The following is a 19793-nucleotide window of genomic DNA, read 5'->3' on the forward strand; positions in this document are numbered from 1 at the left end:
GGAATATGATCGGATCGACTGAGACTGTACTTCCATTGTAAGGAGATTCACATGTTGTAGCGGTTCCCAAACCTTTTCTTCGTGGGGCGCCAAATTATAGGGAAAAAAAATCACGCCGCACTCGACACGAAAAAAATTTCGTGATTGTTAATGTGTACTGTACGTCTTTTAAACTTCGTATTTACATAGGCCTGAGAAATAAAGGTTAATACTTCTTCTTCATTTCTGCCTAATTTTTTTTTCGATTTTCGAAATACTAAATAAATCACTCATGCTCGCTACACTCGGTTCAGAGGAAAAATAAACTGCAGCTCGCGGAAATGCAGCAAGTATTATGCATTTTTGTATAATTCTCACTGAGTCCTATGACCACATTATTTCAAGCAACATTTTGCGGTTTTTATATAAACACAAATCTAAATAATATAAAAGTAAGCCATTTAGCAATACTTGCATTCTAAATATATCGATTATAATGTATTGTACGGATATTTGCGATCAAGCAATGATTTGTATTCAAATACAATTTTTAAACTTCGTGAAGGGCTCTATCTGACAGTTACTTTTTAGTTTACTTCCATATTTGTATCATGCAGTTGTAAGTTTTGTTACCCATTATATTCTGTTGCGCGTACAATATCTAAGTTTATTATCTATACAAGGAAACAGATAAACATTAATCTTGTTGCGACATGATCGATGTAATTTGAATGAACTACCGTGATTTTGCAGCAGACTGACTTAGATTCATTCGAAGATGCGCAACGTAAATAAAGGAATTTAGTTTTCATTTGAATCCTAAAAACATTTGTAAAATAGAACGATTTGATAACTTCATTTTCTTGTGATAATCGGGGTGGTTTTATAATCTACAAGTTTGTCTATATCTTAACGGACTGATATTATGCAGAATTAATTATTTTCAGTTTACCTTTTCACCTTTTTGTTTATACTAGTTTCGCAACAGTTCCACAGTATATAGAATGAAAACGTTTATGCAGTCATATTAACAACTACAATACACTTCAACATTGGAATTGTCGAAATTTCAAATTTTGGGATACAACTGATATGTACATGCGGCGCTATTTGCGACTTGAGAGATCAATTTCAGATTTTAGTTATCATACAAGGTAAACGTTATGAGATGATTTATAAATGATGACGGTGTTATGGATTTTGATTACACAATTCATTGAACATTAGCAAAGTTTGAACAACCCATCATCACCATGGTATTTTGGCGTCTTGTATTGTTTCCTAGGACTAAAGTAAATAATACTAATAAATTTGATTTATTGCTTGGCATTGCGATATAGGATTTTCACCGTTTGGGAATAATAAATTATATAAAATGAAATTATTTTACCATATTACCAGTATTTGAGCGTTTGTTTTGTTTGTTCCTACAAAGATCATTCATTATCTTTTGTCCACACAGAATGTTGAATTAGTCAAACAACTACCGTTGAGGAAGTGCATTTTTTCTCGTTCAAGTGACAGCTCAGGACACGTTATACTCGGAATTGATTTTGGATTACCCCTCAAATTTGTGCGTAGGTCATCGTGAGCGAATCAAAATCAGTGGCGTTATGATGATAAGCTTATTTGACCTAAAGTGATAAATTTTAACCTAAAAATTTTACTGTCGTCTATTTCGAATTGAAGTTAGGTTAGCTGTAGAGTTATTTTAGAGGGATCGCTGCTTCTTTCTATGTTCCCGAGATACCGTCTAAAAGGATGCCAAATACCGTAGTTCGCTACAACAGCACTTTACCGTTTTTTAATTAATTAAAAGCTTTCTCGAGATTTCTACGTTTCAGAGTATTCTAGCTTTCACGTTTTACTATAGCGCCGGTTATTTCAATTTCATTGATTGACCACATATCGAACGAGTGTATTCAGTAATTTATGTTACACGATTCAGAGAATTATTCTCTCACATTCAATTGTTATTTAATATATTTATTATGCCATGGAGTGTGGCGTAAAATAACTAAAGTTTTCTGCCACAATAGTTTTCAGTTTCAAAGATGGGAAGTTTTCTCAGTAAAGTTGGAGTTAGCGATGGAGATCCCGAAAGCCAACGTGATGCATTATCGATGAAGTAGTTATAGTCATAATTATTCTGGTATTCTTAACGACCTAAAACATTGCATTCAACATAGGATGGGGTTTCAGAATCAGAAAAAAAATTGTCCATAACTTTTTTCAACAACATATAACAATGTTGATAATATTTTAATATACATTAAATCACAAACATTTTCAATCGATCCAATATACTTCTCTATTCGAGTATAAGGGAAAATGCTGATAACCCTTGGTTTAGAGCAGGGGTTCCCAAACCGCGGCCCGCGGGCCAACTCCGGCCCGCGTAACGATTTAAAATGGCCCGCCGAGCTTAAGTGAAACAATGAAATAGATTTTGTTTCTACCTTTTTACAATCTAGAAACCGCCAATTGTTATGTCATTATCACATTTGAGCTCGTGTTCATGGTAACAATTCGATTATGCCGGTATCTTAATTATACGTACCGTATTAGGATTACATAGGGCAGTAATTTAGTTATCAGCCGTTTAAGAAAGGTTAAAGATGTCAAATAATATATGTAGCTGCAGGCATTCGATCCCTTCCTTAGTCTGTTGATGGAATGCTAGCAGACGAATCTAATAACAATTCAATGCAGCTTGACTCGTGTTTCAATATTTTAATAGCATGAAAATCCAGCTTCCACAGGACAAAGTCCAGAAATAATGCAGTAATGTCATCAAACATGAAATATTGTGTTCCGGTTAAATGCTAATTGATAATTATAATGTTGAAACTGCGGTAACTGACATTGAATTCGGTGCTTCTCTGGCAGATTATTATAACAAACTGTGTAAACAAGAACATAACAATTAATTACCTTTTCGTCAAAACAATATGCAACTGAACTCAATACCAGTACCGGTACATATCCTAAGCTCATATTTATACATGCAGATTCAAACAACAAAATTTGACACTAGAATAATATTAATATAGCCATACACGTCTGAACTATACAGGGACAGCACTAACTCGTGTTACAGGCCAGATACAGGAAATGACATGTTTTCCAGAACATTCTAACTAAACGAAACATTCTAACTATGACGTCATACAATCTCGCCTGTCAATCATTAAAGACACTGCTGCAAACCGCTGCAGTAACATGGCTCTCCTGCAAAACAATAACTACCTACTATGTTTTGCAATTATACAAATCGACTCTAAACCTAACTCAATGAACACATAAAATTGAACAGAATAACATTAAGAAAGAAACAGCACTATTTACACATAGATTCCTTACAAAATCTAAAGAAAATTACACTTGCGGAACCAACTCTCAATAATTACATATGGAATTAATTACTAGTTCGCCGATTATTCACAAAAACTATTCCATTTTCTTCGTCTCACGAGAATCTTTATCTTTGTCATATGGTACGAGAAGAACCAGCTTGTGAATGGGGCGCTCTAGCACTGTCGGTGTAGATACTCGTTTACCAGCAGAATTCAAGTTCCTGTTTGCCACATTCAATTTTACCCTCCGAACAAGGCCATCACTTCCAGCAGTTGTCTCAGATACTCGACCAAGCTTCCAAAGGTTTCTTGGTGAGCTTTCATCTGAAATTAGGACTACATCACCAGTCTTGAAATTTCTTTGCTTATTTGTCCACTTTTGACGGTGTTGTAGGGTATGTACATATTCATTCCTCCATCGTTTCCAAAATTCATTAGCCAGAAACTGCACCCTTCGCCACCTTTTACGAGCATATAAATCAGCATCTTGAAACTTCCCTGGTGGCGGAAGCAACAGTTTAGCCTTCTTTGTTAGTAAATGATTAGGAGTCAATGGGGCAGGCATACTTGGATCACAGAGAGGATCTGTTGTTAGTGCTCGGGAGTTGACCACATTTTCAGCTTCGCAACAAAATGTTCTAAGCCCTTCGTCATCTAATTGAGATCCGCATTTCCATAGAAGAGGTTCCAGCACAGACCGCACAGTTCGTATCTGCCTTTCCCATACTCCTCCCATGTGACTCGAACTTGGACTATTGAATTTAAATTCTATCCAGTCGCAATGTTCAGAAAGTAAATAATTCTTTATCGTCTCCTGATCCATTTCTTGCAATGCTTTATTCAGATCATTTCTGCATCCAATTATATTAGTTCCACAGTCAGATCTGATCATTCTCGTTGGCCCTCTTCGGCATAGAAATCGACGCAAAGCATTGATGAAAGCAGAAGTTTCAAGTGAATTTACCGTTTCTATATGTATTGCTCTGGATGACAAGCAAGTAAATAAAACACAGTACCGCTTGATCTCTGATCTTTTTTCTTTGATGTAAAAACATCCAAAAATATCTAAACCACAAAAGGTAAAAGGCGGAGCCTCCTCAAGTCTGTCCTCAGGCAAGTCTGACATTTTTTGCAAATGAGTTCTTCCTCTAAGACGTTTGCATTGGAAACAATTCATAATATGATACGACACAGCAGAAGATCCACCGCATATCCAATAACCTCGCTGGCGCAGCATGTTATGAGTAAAGCCTCGCCCTGAGTGACAAGCCTGGATGTGATGATGATCAATAAGCAAGGTGGTTAAGTGGCTTTTCCTCGGAAAAATAATAGGATGCTTCATCTCTGCACAAATAGTCGAGCAAAGTCTAATCCGTCCCCCAATTCTCAATATTCCACACGAATCCAGTATCGGGTCTAAGCGAAACAAAGAGCTAATCTTGTTCAGATTGCTTTGTTTGACATGGGCATTGACAACCGCGTCATCTTGGTTTACAACTTCGCTTTTCAGATACTGGATCTCTCGTTCAAAATACTTAGATTGCAAACCTTTCACAACCTGCCTTTCAGCCTGCATCATGTGTTCTACATTTAACTTCTCCATTACATACTCATTTTGTACTCTAGATTTTATCAATCGAACATACCGAATGCAGTTGGCAACGGCACGAATAGCTGAATTCCACGAAGAAAATCTCTCCAGTCTCTCTGGTTCAAGATAGGTGACAAATCCATTATTACAATTGGTGACAAAACAGGTGGCCTTTCTCATTTCCTCTATCAAACAATTTTCAGTTTCCTCATCAGCTTTATATAATGAGCTTTTCCAACTCTGATCTCGTTGCCAAAGAAATTCTGGTCCTCTTAGCCAGCGAGAATCATAAAGAAGTTCTCTTGCACTTATGCCTCTTGAGGCGTCATCACTAGGATTCGCAGATGAATCGATGTAAAACCATGTATCAGATTTACTCAAATCGTGTATCTGTTGCACACGGTTAGCTACGAACACATGAAATCTTTTTGCCTCATTATTTATGTAGCCTTGAACTACCTTGCTATTCACCCAATGAAAAACACTGATGTCCTTATACTCGAGCTCCCGAACAATTAGGTCACTCATTTTTGCTGAGATCACAGCTGCAGTCAGCTCCATTCTTGGTATTGTGATTTGCCTCAACGGGGCTACACGAGCCTTTCCCATAACAAAACTGCAATGAATCTCACCCCGCTCATTAGTCAGTCTCAAATAAGTACACTGGCCATAACCAATTTCACTGGCATCCGAGAAACTATGAAGTTCAACAGAGCTGATACGGCCAAAGTCTTCAGGTTTATAACAGCGAGGAATCTTCAGTCGCTCCAATTCTAGAATTTCATTGCGCCATTTTTCCCACTTACTTCGCAAATAATTAGGCACTGGGTCATCCCAGTCATATTTTTCTTTGCAGAGTTCTTGTAAAATCATTTTTCCTCTTAAAACAACTGGTGCTAAAAATCCCACAGGATCAAAAATAGAGCTCACCGAAGAGAGGATGTTTCTTCTAGTAAACGGAAGATCCTTTATTTCTATTTTGAATTGAAAATCGTCGGATTCAATACACCAGACAATACCCAAAGTCCTTTCAATTGGTAGAGGATCAACTGTGACGTCCAGAGTTTTAATATGCTTAGCTCTTTCATCTTCTGGTATGGAATCAAGCACTTCACGGTTATTAGATATGAATTTATGCAATTTGAGGCCAGCACTGGCACAGAGTGCTCGACTCTGTTGAATTAAATCAACTGCTTCTTCAACTGTAGCCACAGACTTCAACCCATCATCCATATAGAAATCCTGTCGAATATAGTTAGCTGCCGCTTCTCCGTATTCGGCTTCTCCTTCATCAGCACATCGTTTTAAACCAAAGTTTGCACAACCTGGACTGCTGGCTGCTCCAAATGGATGACTTTTCATTCGAAATTCTACGATACTTATGTGGAAGTTGCTATCTTCCCACCATAAGAACCGTAGGAGATTTCTGTCTTCTTCTTTTACATAAAACTGGTGGAACATGGACTTAATATCGCTTACTACTGCAATAGAATCTTGCCTGAATCTCCATAAAATTCCAACCAAATTTGACATTAAATTCGGACCCTGCAAAAGGTAGTCATTTAGTGAAACACCAGCGTAGACCGCAAAGCAATCAAATATAACTCTGATTTGATCAGTTTTCCTTTTATGGTAAATTCCAGAGTGAGGTATGTAGTTAAATTTACCATTGAGCAGCAACAATTCTTCATCTGGGACCCTTTCGGCACAATCTCGAAGTGTGTTTTCCATGAATTCAACATAGTCATTTTTAAATCTTTCGTCTTTCAGTAGTCTCTTTTTAAGTTGGAGCAGTCTACGCAATGCTAGTGATCTATTATTTGGTAATGAAACTTCCCTAGACTTTAAAGTCAGAGGCATTTCGAAATGACCATCATTGGTTCTGACTATATTTTCTGATAAAATTTTCAAAAATCGAGAGTCATCAATGGAAAGCTCGCTGTATTTATTTTCACGCTCTGTGAATTCTAGCTCCAGCATTCGCTGTAGATGGTGAGGCTCAATAATTTCTTTTGTCTTTGTCAATAAAGCAAATCTGCATGTTACTTCAGGATAAATATCTACATCATGGTTGCTTACATCAGTATCAATCAGATGAGAAACAGCTGGTTTGAGTGAAGACCTCCGCACTGCTCCAACAATTCCCCAGCCCAGAATTGACCTTTGAGCATATGGCTGGTCATCATGGCCAGCAATTATTTCTCTAGGTCTCAGTACACTAGGAATGTTGTTCCCAAGCAATAATCCAACTGGAACGATTGGATGATATGGTGGAATTAGATCAGCAATTTTTTCTATATGAGGCCATGCCCTTGCCTTATCTGGTGTGGGTATTTGTGATCGTCTAATTGGAATTTCTTCTCGAGTGTACACCGGTGGCAATCCTATACACACTTTACGATCATAGCTGAGCACTTCCAAACATGATACTTTTCTAGTTGCAATGGCCACATTGCTTTTGAACATTGTTGATAGAGTTATGCTGGTTTCGTGTCCCTTGACACCAAGTTCTTCCTGGACCTGATGAATCCTGTATTAGATTGCTCATCTAGAATGCAATAAGACAAAACTTCCTTACTATGATCACCTTTATCTCTGATCCACACTGGAAGTATCATAGATAAGTCACATTCGACGTCATGCAATTGGTCAATCTTGTTACTGGTCGTAGTGCATAAAGATGTGGTCTGCTCTGACGTCTTTTGTTTTTCTGCTTGATGAAAACAAGTCATATGAGTTTTCTGGCATATTTTGCACTTCGCCTTATCTTTACAATTTCGTGCAAAATGACCGCTTCCAGAGCCACACGCAAAACAAAGATTGTTGCTTAGAATGAATTGTTTCTTGTCCATCCTTGATAAACTAATGAACTTCTCACAATCTTGGAGAAAATGATCCTTATTACAAAATTTACATTGTGATTTACACTCTTCTTTTGTTGAAGTGGATAGCACCACAACCTTGGATCTTCTGTTTGACATATCGGCTTTGTGATACGATGCTCTAGATTCTTTTTTGAGATCACTCAATTCTGGAATGTTGGCATTCTCTGCTTGATCGTACACAAATCTTACAAGAACATCAAAAGATGGATAAGCATTTTCATTTTTCTTTACTTGTTTATACTTTCTAACTTCAATTCTCCACAAGTTTATAACGTCATATGGCAACTTTGCCACAATATTCGTATTTTCTTGGGAGTAATCCAGAATACCCAAACACTGAAACCGCCTTTTTGCAGCCAGAAGTTGATTTAGGAAGTCAGAAAACCTTCTTATGCTAATTGGGTCATGTGGTGCTATATTGGGCCATTCTTTCAATTTAGTAGCAAACGCTTTACTTATCAAATTTGAATTCCCATACCTTCGCTTCAGCTCCTCCTTTGCCATTACATATGCATCTTCGGTCTGAAGTAACAAATAACCTTGCACAAGTTCTTTCGGCTCACCGCTCAAATATTGGCTGAGCAAATTCAACTTTTGTTCTACACATGCCTCTTTGTTATCAACTAAACCATTGAATGCAGTCTCCCATGATGGATATTTAATAATTTCCCCAGTGAATACTTCAATTTTGATTTCTGGAAGTCTATATTGAGCTCCTCCTCTATCTGCTGATCTATCACATGTTGTCTTAATTCCACTGGAAAAAGGGTGATTGTTGACAACGTTTTGACCATTGAGCTGGCTTAGCAAGTTATCACCTTGTCTCACAGTAGAATACAGGCTTTGTGGAGATGGTAAATTGCTCATTGGTGCATACCCATATGAAAATGGAACACTTTGCATGGCATTTTGTGTGTAACATTGACCGTCAATTGGAAGGTGCTGCACGACAGAATTTACAAATTGTGGATGTGATGAGCAAATTACGGTTGATGGTGTTTGCAAATGTCTTGTTGAACCAGAAACAGAATAAACATAACTAGCTGATGTTGGTAAAGATGGCTCTCCGTGACATATTGGCAACTTGGAAGCCCCATCTAATTTCCGTTCGGTTAATTTCAAAGACTTGGTACTCTCTAATTGTGATAGAGATGGCTCTCCATGGCATATTGGCAACTTAGATGTCTCACCTAAATTTTGATTGGTTAATTCCAACTGCTTGGTACCTTCCAGTTGTAATAGCAATGGCTCTCCATGGCAACTTGACGACTCTGGAACCTTACCAGAGTCCTGACTGGCTATAGCCGAGAGCTCATTACTTTCCAGTTGAAGTTTCACTTCTTCTTCATCAAGAACAGATAGGCAGGCTTCATTTACTTCAATTTCTCTTCGAAGCTTAAGATTGCTCATTGATGACTGGAACTCCTTCATTAGTCTATCCTCCTCTTGCTGATACTTTTGCTTTACTTTCAGGTCAGCAAGATTTGTTTTATATTTCAGTCTAAGTGAAACAAGGCTGGAGTTGCTTTGTTGGGAAATTGAACTTTTTTCTGTTTTGTGACTGCAATTAGAGCAAGCAGCTGCAGAACCAGCAATTGAAAGTGCATCATCTTCACCTTTCATCTCATCAGTTAAATGCTGAACTTGTTTGGAAAGGCACCTTAAATCCACATTGGGTATATCGCTCATTGTTTCTTCTATTTCTTTTGACATACCACTCGAAGATGCAAGCAACTCGGAATTGACATCAGAATTGACATAATTTGGATTGTCAGCTGTTGGTGTGAACTTTGATATTCCTTCTTCTCGGTTGTCTTAACTTGCCATTATTCTGTTGACTATTATTGTTGTTAATTCTGTAAATATTCCTGATGACTCGAATCTGACAGTTCAGCAGACCTATTGTCAGTTACTGTGGCTGCAGGCATTCGATCCCTTCCTTAGTCTGTTGATGGAATGCTAGCAGACGAATCTAATAACAATTCAATGCAGCTTGACTCGTGTTTCAATATTTTAATAGCATGAAAATCCAGCTTCCACAGGACAAAGTCCAGAAATAATGCAGTAATGTCATCAAACATGAAATATTGTGTTCCGGTTAAATGCTAATTGATAATTATAATGTTGAAACTGCGGTAACTGACATTGAATTCGGTGCTTCTCTGGTAGATTATTATAACAAACTGTGTAAACAAGAACATAACAATTAATTACCTTTTCGTCAAAACAATATGCAACTGAACTCAATACCAGTACCGGTACATATCCTAAGCTCATATTTATACATGCAGATTCAAACAACAAAATTTGACACTAGAATAATATTAATATAGCCATACACGTCTGAACTATACAGGGACAGCACTAACTCGTGTTACAAGCCAGATACAGGAAATGACATGTTTTCCAGAACATTCTAACTAAACGAAACATTCTAACTATGACGTCATACAATCTCGCCTGTCAATCATTAAAGACACTGCTGCAAACCGCTGCAGTAACAATATACAAGACTCTGAAAACAGATGTTACTCCGATAAATGGCATCGTTCGTATTTCTGTATTGAAAAGAATCACACTTCAGCGATTTGTCCACTTTGCCGACGAACTATTCAAGTTATAAAACAATACGACATAAAGCGCCATTATGAATCAAACAAACATGTTTATAAAAATGTCAAATGTGAATCCACAGAGCCCCAGCTAAACCGTTGCACACTTTCGGGCACTACACTCTTCCGACCCGCAAACACCCTTTTGATTCTAATTTTGGCCCGCGGCCAATAAAGTTTGGGAACCCCTGGTTTAGAGGAATAGATTACAGACGAGAATCAGAATTTAACGCTATTTAGTTGGCTAAATATACATCAATTTCAAACCTATAGTTCAGAGCTTCGAATAAATAATTTTTCGGTTTGATGTTGGTATCCAGGCTTAGTCTTGGGCTTGATCTCTAATAATGAAACCCGACTAGAGCCTTTGTATGAAGTTGGCCTATAGACAGGAAGAAATCATTAACTGCCAGTGGTTTGAAGTTTAAACTACAGTTTACTTTTGGTATATATTCCTTATTTTCAATTTATTTCCTATCGTTTACTTGTACTTAAATATATATTTTGATCATAAATATGATATTTCAATATTTAGGGAAAACCGCGGAAACGCATCAAACATCATGGAAAAATTCAAGATAACAGATTTGCACAGGGCAAGCATGAAAGGAGATATTGAAAGTGTTGATCGTGAACGACAATGCGTAGACAGCATTAAGGTTGAAACTAATTATTGATTTCAAGATTGATTTAGCGTTATCTATTCGTTTGAAATTTGCATACGAGTAAATTTATTCGAATATGGGTTGCTCCAGCAAGTGTTTTAAATTTTTGTTTTCATGATTCAATTTAACTTCCATTAGACGAGATAATAAGCAGAAACATAGATACCAATCCATTGTCTTACAAGTCCTGGAACGTGCACATAGGAAACTTGTCGAGTTATGACTTATAAATCGTATATATGGGGATCGTTCAATCGAGTGCGAAACATCATGCAATGAGAAATGATTTCTTTGTTCTAGTTTGTCGTATCGGTTTCAAAACAAGGTTTTAATTATTTTAAAACCATTTCCTGTGCTACTAAAATTGAAGTTGTGAGAAATAGAGTAGTTTAGGCCCGAGCAGGAAACATTCACACTCATTCGAAACGGATATTTTGTACTAATCCCCACCACTAATGCAAAAATTGGAGATTTGTAAAAACAACCTTCCTCCAACATTTGAAAAAAACAAATTAGTAATTATCCAGTTGTATGGTTAGAGTGTGAAATGACTTACAATTTTCAATTTCTTGCACAATCTGCATTCCTAGCCCTCACTCTAACTGGATAATAACCAATTATTTTTTTTTCTTTTGAACGGTAGTGGGGGTGTTTTTTGACAGGAGCTGTGTACAAAGGATCTTTCGAAATTACATACATGCGCTTAATATTGAAGAAATCCTAATTTACTTGTTAGTATATTTTGTGAGAGGTATCGAAATTATTTGGGTATAGGAACATCAAGTTGAAAGAACCTTCTAGATCAGGGTGATTCAAGGTTGTCGGCGTTGGGAGCCACAATATATATTAATTTTGTGTTCTTCGCGGGCCACATTAGTTCCACTTTTTACGAAGAAGATAGCCCGATCATCGATAACATGCCGTTTAAAATTATGCTTTTTTTGGCACTGACGCAACTCGTAGACATATCAAGCATTGAGGCTTCGTTTTCCGCAGCAAGTACTTTTTTCTCCGACATCAGATAAAAAGTATGTTTGAATTGGTCAGCTTTCCCTTCGAATATATGTTTACAAAGTGACTTACGAATCATTGCAGATTGATTGAGCGATTACTAAATTTAGAAAATGCGAGGTAGGCAAGGTAAAATTGTTACATTACTTGTTATTTACTAAAATTTTGTGACACTAGGTGCCAATTTTAGTGTGACTGTTCACGCTGATTACGAAAAAAAATGCGATAGGGAATATGATGCTAGGCAGATATTTAGTTGTCTATTGAGATATTATTAACGAATATCTCTGAAAGAAAGGATAGAATGAATTTGTGAAAGTTTTAGGTCATTCAAGGTCGTCTTAAATTAAAGAACTAACTTTTATACCAGTTTAGGCTGGCCATTCACACCATTCACTCAATTACCCTGTTGAATGTCTCAGTTATTCATGTCACTGATAAATTCAACGATGATAGTGATGCGACAATGTTTCAGATTTTAGAATATCTTCCCGGTTATGTTTATGACAAAACAATACAAAATGCTATTTTTGTTATCACCAATTTTAGATAATGATAATGATACAGCGGGCCACATGTGATCCTTGGGTCTGGGACAGACAAATATGATGTCATTAAATACAAAGCAACAATTGAAATTGAAAATCCGCTTAAAAAATGAAATCCCGAATACGACAAAACCTGATGCTTTGTTATCTTTTCGGGAAAAAGACGACCAAGGAAATACGCCTCTGCATATCGCATCAATGTGTGGAAAAGTTGTAGTAGTAGAAAAATTGCTAGAGTCATATAAAAACCAGATTCTTACGGAAAACAGCTGGAAACAGACAGCCCTACACATTGCAGCTGCCGAGGGACATTTTGAAGTAAGACTTAGTAGCTTTCATTAGTACAACACTTCATGTTTTCCAAATCTATACTTGTCATATACTCATCAAAACATGCCAGTCATTTGCTAAAAACCACAAAAAAGTGAGCTGGCTAAACGTAATCAAAGTATGAAAAAAAATATTCAGCTGTTTTTATTTGAATAATATTTGTGTAAGTGTTGGACAAAACCTTTTGAATGACATATTTAATTTTATTGTACATTAGGTCGTTAAAAAAATACTCGAAAATGCTGGCAAGGATATGGGTGCTTTACTTATGAAGAAAGACAAAAATAAAGCAACCCCTCTGCACCATGCCGTATATGGGAAGCATAAAGAAATTGTCCGCATTTTGGCGACAAAGTGCAGGGAATGTAAGTTGTCAAAACTAAATGATTGGTCTGCATGCATCTATCCACACTTCCCAATGATAGTAAAATAAATGTATTAAATGCTAACCAATGTATCAAGATATTTCCAGAAATGAATTAATTTATACGTTTACTATTAAATTGATTCATATATTTACCTATTTATTACTTGGGCAGATGATAGAGAAATTGAAAACAAAAATTTGAAAATAAACGCAAAACAAAAAAATGAAATGACTCCGTTACATCTGGCATGTGTTGTTGGAGAAATTGAGATAGTCGAGGCTTTGGTGGATAACGGTGCTGAAATAAATGAAACTTGGGAGAGTGGAGCAACACCACTGATTACAGCAGCGAAATATGGACATGAGAAAATTGTGGACTATCTTATTGAAAAGTATGATAATTTGGATTTCCTGTAAATTTCAATTATTATTTTTTTTAATGTATTTCCAAATTGTTATATTAACAGAAAAGTAAATTTATATTTCTTGGTTTGCGTATTTACACTTTTAGTTTGTGGACAATGGAATATATGGGCCTCGTAAAATTATTACGGTAAGACTAAATAATTAGTAAAAGCAAAAACGTCATTTTATTTTCCATTTTTCATTCTTGTTACAAAGAATCTACCATTCATCTGAATAAACCGTAATTCCACGTGAAGAATTGAAATGAGCTGAAATATAAAAATCCTGGATTTGGACATTTGGTTTACGGTTGGTTCCTCATTAATCCTTGGCACTATGAAAGCAGGGGCGCAATGGTCTATACTCTATGCTACAATGTGACCCAAAAAAACGATAAAAATAAATTTTTCAATAAATTCTATATGAAGGAGAAAATTATTTGAGTATTGTCAACGTTTGTGTGTGATTGTACTCGAAATTTCAGGAATCGACGACTTTTTGCGCAAAAGTTATATTGTCATGGGATCATATATATTCAAAATCGCCTTCTGGGTACTAGAGCCACCGTTCATCCGTTTCGCAAAATTGTCACTAACAAACACGAACTATTCTATAGAATTTTATTTTTATAATTGTAGTTTTGAGTTGACAAATTGTTCAAGAAATGTTCTGATACGCGTTGTTCTTCAAATTCTCCCACGGATATAAACCTTCGGTGTCCCGAGTCCAATTAATCGACGTCTCAATTCCTGCTGATCAGCCTTTTCTGAAATCGATCTATCAGTCATTCTAGGGCACGATTTGATATGTGGGGCATCGCCTGTCTTCTTGAAGCCACAAATCTACTCAATCAATCTCTCTACTTTGTCCAAATGATGTCAAACGCGTTCTCATCACCACCACATAATGTTTCATACCCACCGCCTGATTTTCGTCTTCAATCCAATACGGACCAGTTATATGATGTTTGGCAATGACCCATGCATGATGAGCCCTGAAATGGGTATACGGTCTCGGTGATATTTCCTTCAAAGATGTTGTACCCAGTTAATCAATATTTTTGCTATTGACATGCCCATACAGCAGAATGTGCGATTTATCAAAAATCAGAGGGAAGACTTGACAAATTTGCGCAACGGACAGGGGAACATATGCTAGAGAGAACATAACTTTTGTGCAACACGCCCTCGGTTTGTGAAATGTTGGTGTACAACTATACAAAAAAAGTTGGAGTTTCAGCAAAATAAAATGGTTTACTACATTTTCACAGAAGTAATTGACAAATTTATGGTTTCCGTTTTTTTGAGATCACAATGTATTTTCTCTATAAATGAGAGAGCTAACTTTTATCATCTTTAGTGATATTGTGAATACTTTGTTCTTATTTATTCAGAAACGCAGAAAAAGAAACTAAAACTCGTAAAGGATACACAGCTTTGTTGACATCAGCAAAGTATGGACAATCTCGCGTTGTTGTTTATTTGTTGAATACGGCACAAGTTGATATAAATGTACAAGCAAATGATAGTACTATTATCCACGTTTGTGCAACAAAAAACCAGTTGACAGTTTTAGAAAAGGTAACTTTATTTTCCTACATAACGACTTCATATATGTAATAATGTATAAAAGCCTTACTGTTTCAATATGCTCAATCAGATAATAGAAGAAAGTGGAAAGAAAAAAGAGCTCATTGCTATGGTGAATATTCCGGATAAGAACAGAAACACTCCACTTCACATTGCAGCAATGAAAGGTTATTTCACATTTGCAAAGGTTAGTGTTGGCGCAGAGCCTTGATTAAATCTTAATTGTGGAGCGCGGACTCTGCCCACATAGGGTGTACGGATGGCGAATACCAATACTCTTGACGACTAGGTTGCACTCCCAAAAAGACGCGTACTATCACTGTATCAGCATAAGATGTTTTATTTTCTTGTGATGTGTTGCAAACAGTGTAAAACAATACGAACAGATACACAGTACGAACAAACAACATAGTACGAGCAACAATACAGCAGCACGAACAGATGCACAGTACGGTTTTCTGAAATAACATAAAAATAATAAATCCACAAATAATAACAAGATCGGGGCAGTATCGTATCAGTAGGCCTATATTATTGTAAACAAACCTTAAATATCTTTATCATGTCACACAATCACCTAATGACCAAATATGGCATCACTAACGGTTATAATAAATAAACACACAAATTACCTCTGCCGGCACTTTCAAGGCCTGACAGGAAAACAAATACAAACTATGTAAAGCTTAGTACACAAAACATATGTATAAACTTACTTGACGTTGTGTCCTCAAGAGTCGTCAATCAGTAACTTGAACATTGAATCACAATAACTTGACTGAAATATTTAGCAATATTACAATAACAACTGTGAGGAGCGCCTACAACAAAAACATAAAATAATTGAAGTCCAAAGAGCTGCATGTATATTGTCAACATAGTCGTTAGTCTAGCATCTTGCGGTTGAAACAGTTCTTCATCCTGGATGTCACAGATGGATATAAAACGAAATTAAAAAAAGGGAAACTTAATAGTATTTTTTTTTGGAAAAGTATTACGTTCACATATGTAAAGATTTTGACGTAAGAAAATTAGCGCTTAGGTGGAACTACCAAAATACAGGCTAGTTCTGACATTTGACTCCGTACATGACCATCGATTTTAAAACAGATGTTTAGTTTTGTGCGAACAGTGTGTGTTTAATAAAACCACTCTCAATCTTTTAGTAGTCTATGTTAAAACACATTAGCTATAATGTCATAACTTCTAATATTACTTACCAATAAAAGTTGCATGTCACGTTTTTTCAGCATATACCAAACATATTTCAATTTATTGTTTATTATTTTTTTTATGTATTATTAGTGTGACCAAATAGTAATCCATTCTTTTTAATGAATAACAACAGCCATTGTATTTTACTTTGTTTACTTGTATTTTACTTTTACGTTAAGTTTCTATTGGAGCAACTCGGTTGTGCAAAAAGCTCGAAAAATAAAGATTTCAGGACACCGTTCCACCTGGCTGTTATCAACGGACACGTGAAGATTGTGAAATATCTTTTAGAGTTAGATAACAGAATAGTTTATGACACTGATAAAAAGGAAAACACAGCACTCCATTTGGCGGCGTTGGAAGAGAGAGCCACTTGCGTTCGAATACTGTTGCAATCGGGGGCTGATATTTACGCCGAGTAAGTATTTACAAAGTCCACACCACGTCGGTACCAAGGTATTGTCATAGAAAAACATCAATCTCAATTGATTTTAAATTAATTTACAATGAAGCAAAATGGTGTGCAGCCTTTAGGATCATGCAAATAATAATGACAAAATTGTTGGTTGAAATTTGACGAATTTGAAATCTTATATGTTAAATTTTTTTATAGAAACGAAGACGGTTTAACGCCTCTAGATTGCTGCGCGGCAAATGGCAGACTGAAAGGTGCCGAACTTCTGATCGAATCGTCGGGAGACATGATAAAATCAGACGAAAAACGGACTTGGAATCGGACTTGGAATCAGACTTGGAAGCCTTTACACAAAGCTTGTGAGAAGGACAATGTTGATATGGTCAAGCTGTTACTTGAGTTAGTATATTTAAATTTAAACAGTAGAATCTTTGTAATATTCCCGATAATAACGAATGACGTTTTATTTGTTTGTTAAAAGAATACCAAGGTAACAACAAAAACAAGTTTTTTCACGTCATCATCTCATCATCAAGCCAGCCGGTAATTTAAATCTCCCTTTCCACCTGATTGATTTTCAGCAATGGCGCAGATGTGGGATATTTGGATGGGGAAATTTCTTTTAATGCATTGGATGTTGCTGCGGAGAACCATAGCCAAGATTGTGCAATGTACATCATTGAAACAGATGACTGGAAGAAAGCTCTGAAAGCCGCGAAACGTATGAATTTGCACTAATAATAAATGGATTTTTAACAAAGTTTTATTTCAAATTCTTCTGTTTAAATAACATACAGATACGCTTGTTTGAATTTTTCAGCAGAATACCGTATTTCTTATAATTTTGTATAAACCTGTTGAAATTATATAAAAGAGTTTTACGGAACCGGACGAAAATTAGTTCAATTCCTTAATATCAATCAAAAGTTATGGCAGTTCGACACTAACACATGGGGATTAGAAACACACAATCTAGAAAACGAACAGATGATTTGTGCTTTTTCGAATAATTCGCGCTAGCAATATGCCACTATAATTTGTCCTATAAAATTCAATGACTTATCTAGCAATTCTTCAAAATTACCAACATTTTTAACTCATTCTTATGTTATTTTGCTATAATGAAAAATTGTCTTATTTTTGTTTTTGAAAAGAACCTCACAAAAATATAAAAATCATATCGGCAAAAACCAAGTAGAATTTTAAAAAGTTGTTTCATTTATTTACTTAGCGCGCATTTCCGACAACAAAGAAAATTGGCAAACACCAATGCGCAGGCTTATAAGAAATCTACCAGAAGTTGCTGAAAAGGTTATGGACAAATGCATTACCGAAGGTATTTATTTAATTAAACCATGACATCGAAAGAGACGTGCATCGCCATGAGTCATTACGGATAAAATACTATTACTTCAAATACCAAACTAATTTTTTTAATATACAAAACTGACTTCTGCGCTTAAGACCAAGTAAATATTATATAAGCATGACTCTCACGATCAGAAAACGCAAATTACACATCATTGGACCAGATTGACGAATACTGCAATTTAGCAAGAAAACGTATTATCCAATTATTTTATATTACTAGATTGGAGTTTTTAAATATTTTTTAAGCAAGTAATAATTTTGTTTTTGTGCAATCCTACTTTTAATTCAAGTTTTAGTTTATTATTTTATGTAACATTTATACCTTCTTTCAGAAAAATGGACAGAAAATCTTAACGGCACGACAAAAGAGGTAATTTTTAATTAAAATGTTTGAGTTGCTGATGTTCAAAAATATAATAAATCCCGATCGTGTAGCAAATGAGTGAATTCAGAAAATTGACACGCGCAGGTTGGTTGTGCTGATAATAAATATTTGAACACCGCTTGACAAAAACTTTAGATAACTTTTTACTGAGGTCAAATCAGACAATTGTATGGGAAGTTCTTCGCTTTAATTCAAACTAGCTTATTTTAGTAACAACCTGTCATACTTCCGGCTTGTTAAATGTCTTATTTCCACCAATAAGATTTCTGGTGGTAAATGATCATGAATCTAGACGCCAGAATATGCAGAGTCTCTACCACCCTTGCCCCGGGTCTTGTGTAGGTCTCGTACCTAACGTACTTCTAGTGGGCGTAGCATACCAATTTTTTGATATGTCAATTCTAACCCCAATCTGACTACGCCATTCAAAAATGACGTCACTACGACATCACAATCACGTCATAGAGTTTGCCAAATATACGTACAAACGCCCGAAATGGCATTGGCGACGACGATAAAGAACTGACTGACGTTATCGATCTCTCTCCTATTGGAATCGTTGCGACGAGAAAACGAGAGAAATACCTGTTCGATTTCGGATGCTCGTTTGCGCGTCTTGGATGGCAGTTCATATAGTTTGAAGGGCTCTATTACGTCACTGTTACGTCGTAATGATGTAATTTTTGGATGGTGTAGTCAGGTGGGGGTTAGGATTGATACGTGAAAAAATTGTCATGCTAATCAGTTAGGAAATTCATTTACTCAAACTTTAGGTAATCTTCCATTTCAATATAATTTTAACGTCACTGCTAAATTTTTAAATACACATTTTGATCCCTAAAATGCAAACCTGTTTGTCATAGATTCATCTGCGGCATCACATGGTGAACGTTTTGGAAGACCTTGATGATACGGCAGATTATAGGCTTCGGGTGAGCATGTATTAAAGTCTGTTTGCTGTATGAGATAAGTGTGAGAAACGTAGTTACATGAAGATTCATGTGATTTTTTAATGCCACACTCAATACTGAAATGTTGCTTTGCAGAGGAATGAAATAAAAAATCATTG

General features: G+C 36.1%; 2 protein-coding genes across 2 annotated transcripts; one reads left to right on the top strand and one right to left on the bottom strand.

Moving 5' to 3' along the window:
- Positions 1–2681: 2681 nt before the first annotated feature.
- LOC144430478 (uncharacterized) lies at positions 2682–7392 on the bottom strand. The gene has a single exon (XM_078118424.1). It carries the CDS (start codon positions 7390–7392, stop codon positions 3430–3432), a length of 3963 nt encoding a protein of 1320 aa, XP_077974550.1. The 3' UTR covers positions 2682–3429.
- A 6180-nt stretch (positions 7393–13572) lies between these two features.
- Positions 13573–19671, top strand: LOC144430480 (transient receptor potential cation channel subfamily A member 1 homolog). The gene is made up of 9 exons (XM_078118425.1): positions 13573–13736; positions 15143–15329; positions 15409–15525; positions 16733–16971; positions 17167–17367; positions 17550–17689; positions 18200–18304; positions 18672–18709; positions 19588–19671. The coding sequence occupies exons 1-9, from the start codon at positions 13573–13575 to the stop codon at positions 19669–19671; spliced, it is 1275 nt and encodes a 424-aa protein (XP_077974551.1).
- The last annotated feature ends 122 nt before the right edge of the window (positions 19672–19793 follow it).

The sequence above is a fragment of the Styela clava genome, chromosome 12 (genome assembly GCF_964204865.1).
Source record: "Styela clava chromosome 12, kaStyClav1.hap1.2, whole genome shotgun sequence".
NCBI classification, from domain to species: Eukaryota; Metazoa; Chordata; class Ascidiacea; order Stolidobranchia; family Styelidae; genus Styela; species Styela clava.

Excerpts from the sequence above, each read along its gene's own strand:
- LOC144430478 (XM_078118424.1), bottom strand. The coding sequence starts at position 7,392 with ATGTTCAAAAGCAATGTGGCCATTGCAACTAGAAAAGTATCATGTTTG.
- LOC144430480 (XM_078118425.1), top strand. The coding sequence starts at position 13,573 with ATGACTCCGTTACATCTGGCATGTGTTGTTGGAGAAATTGAGATAGTC. Across the intron at positions 16,972-17,166 it reads GGGGCTGATATTTACGCCGA|AAACGAAGACGGTTTAACGC; the intron begins GTAAGTATTTAC and ends ATTTTTTTATAG. Across the intron at positions 18,305-18,671 it reads GGACAAATGCATTACCGAAG|AAAAATGGACAGAAAATCTT; the intron begins GTATTTATTTAA and ends ACCTTCTTTCAG.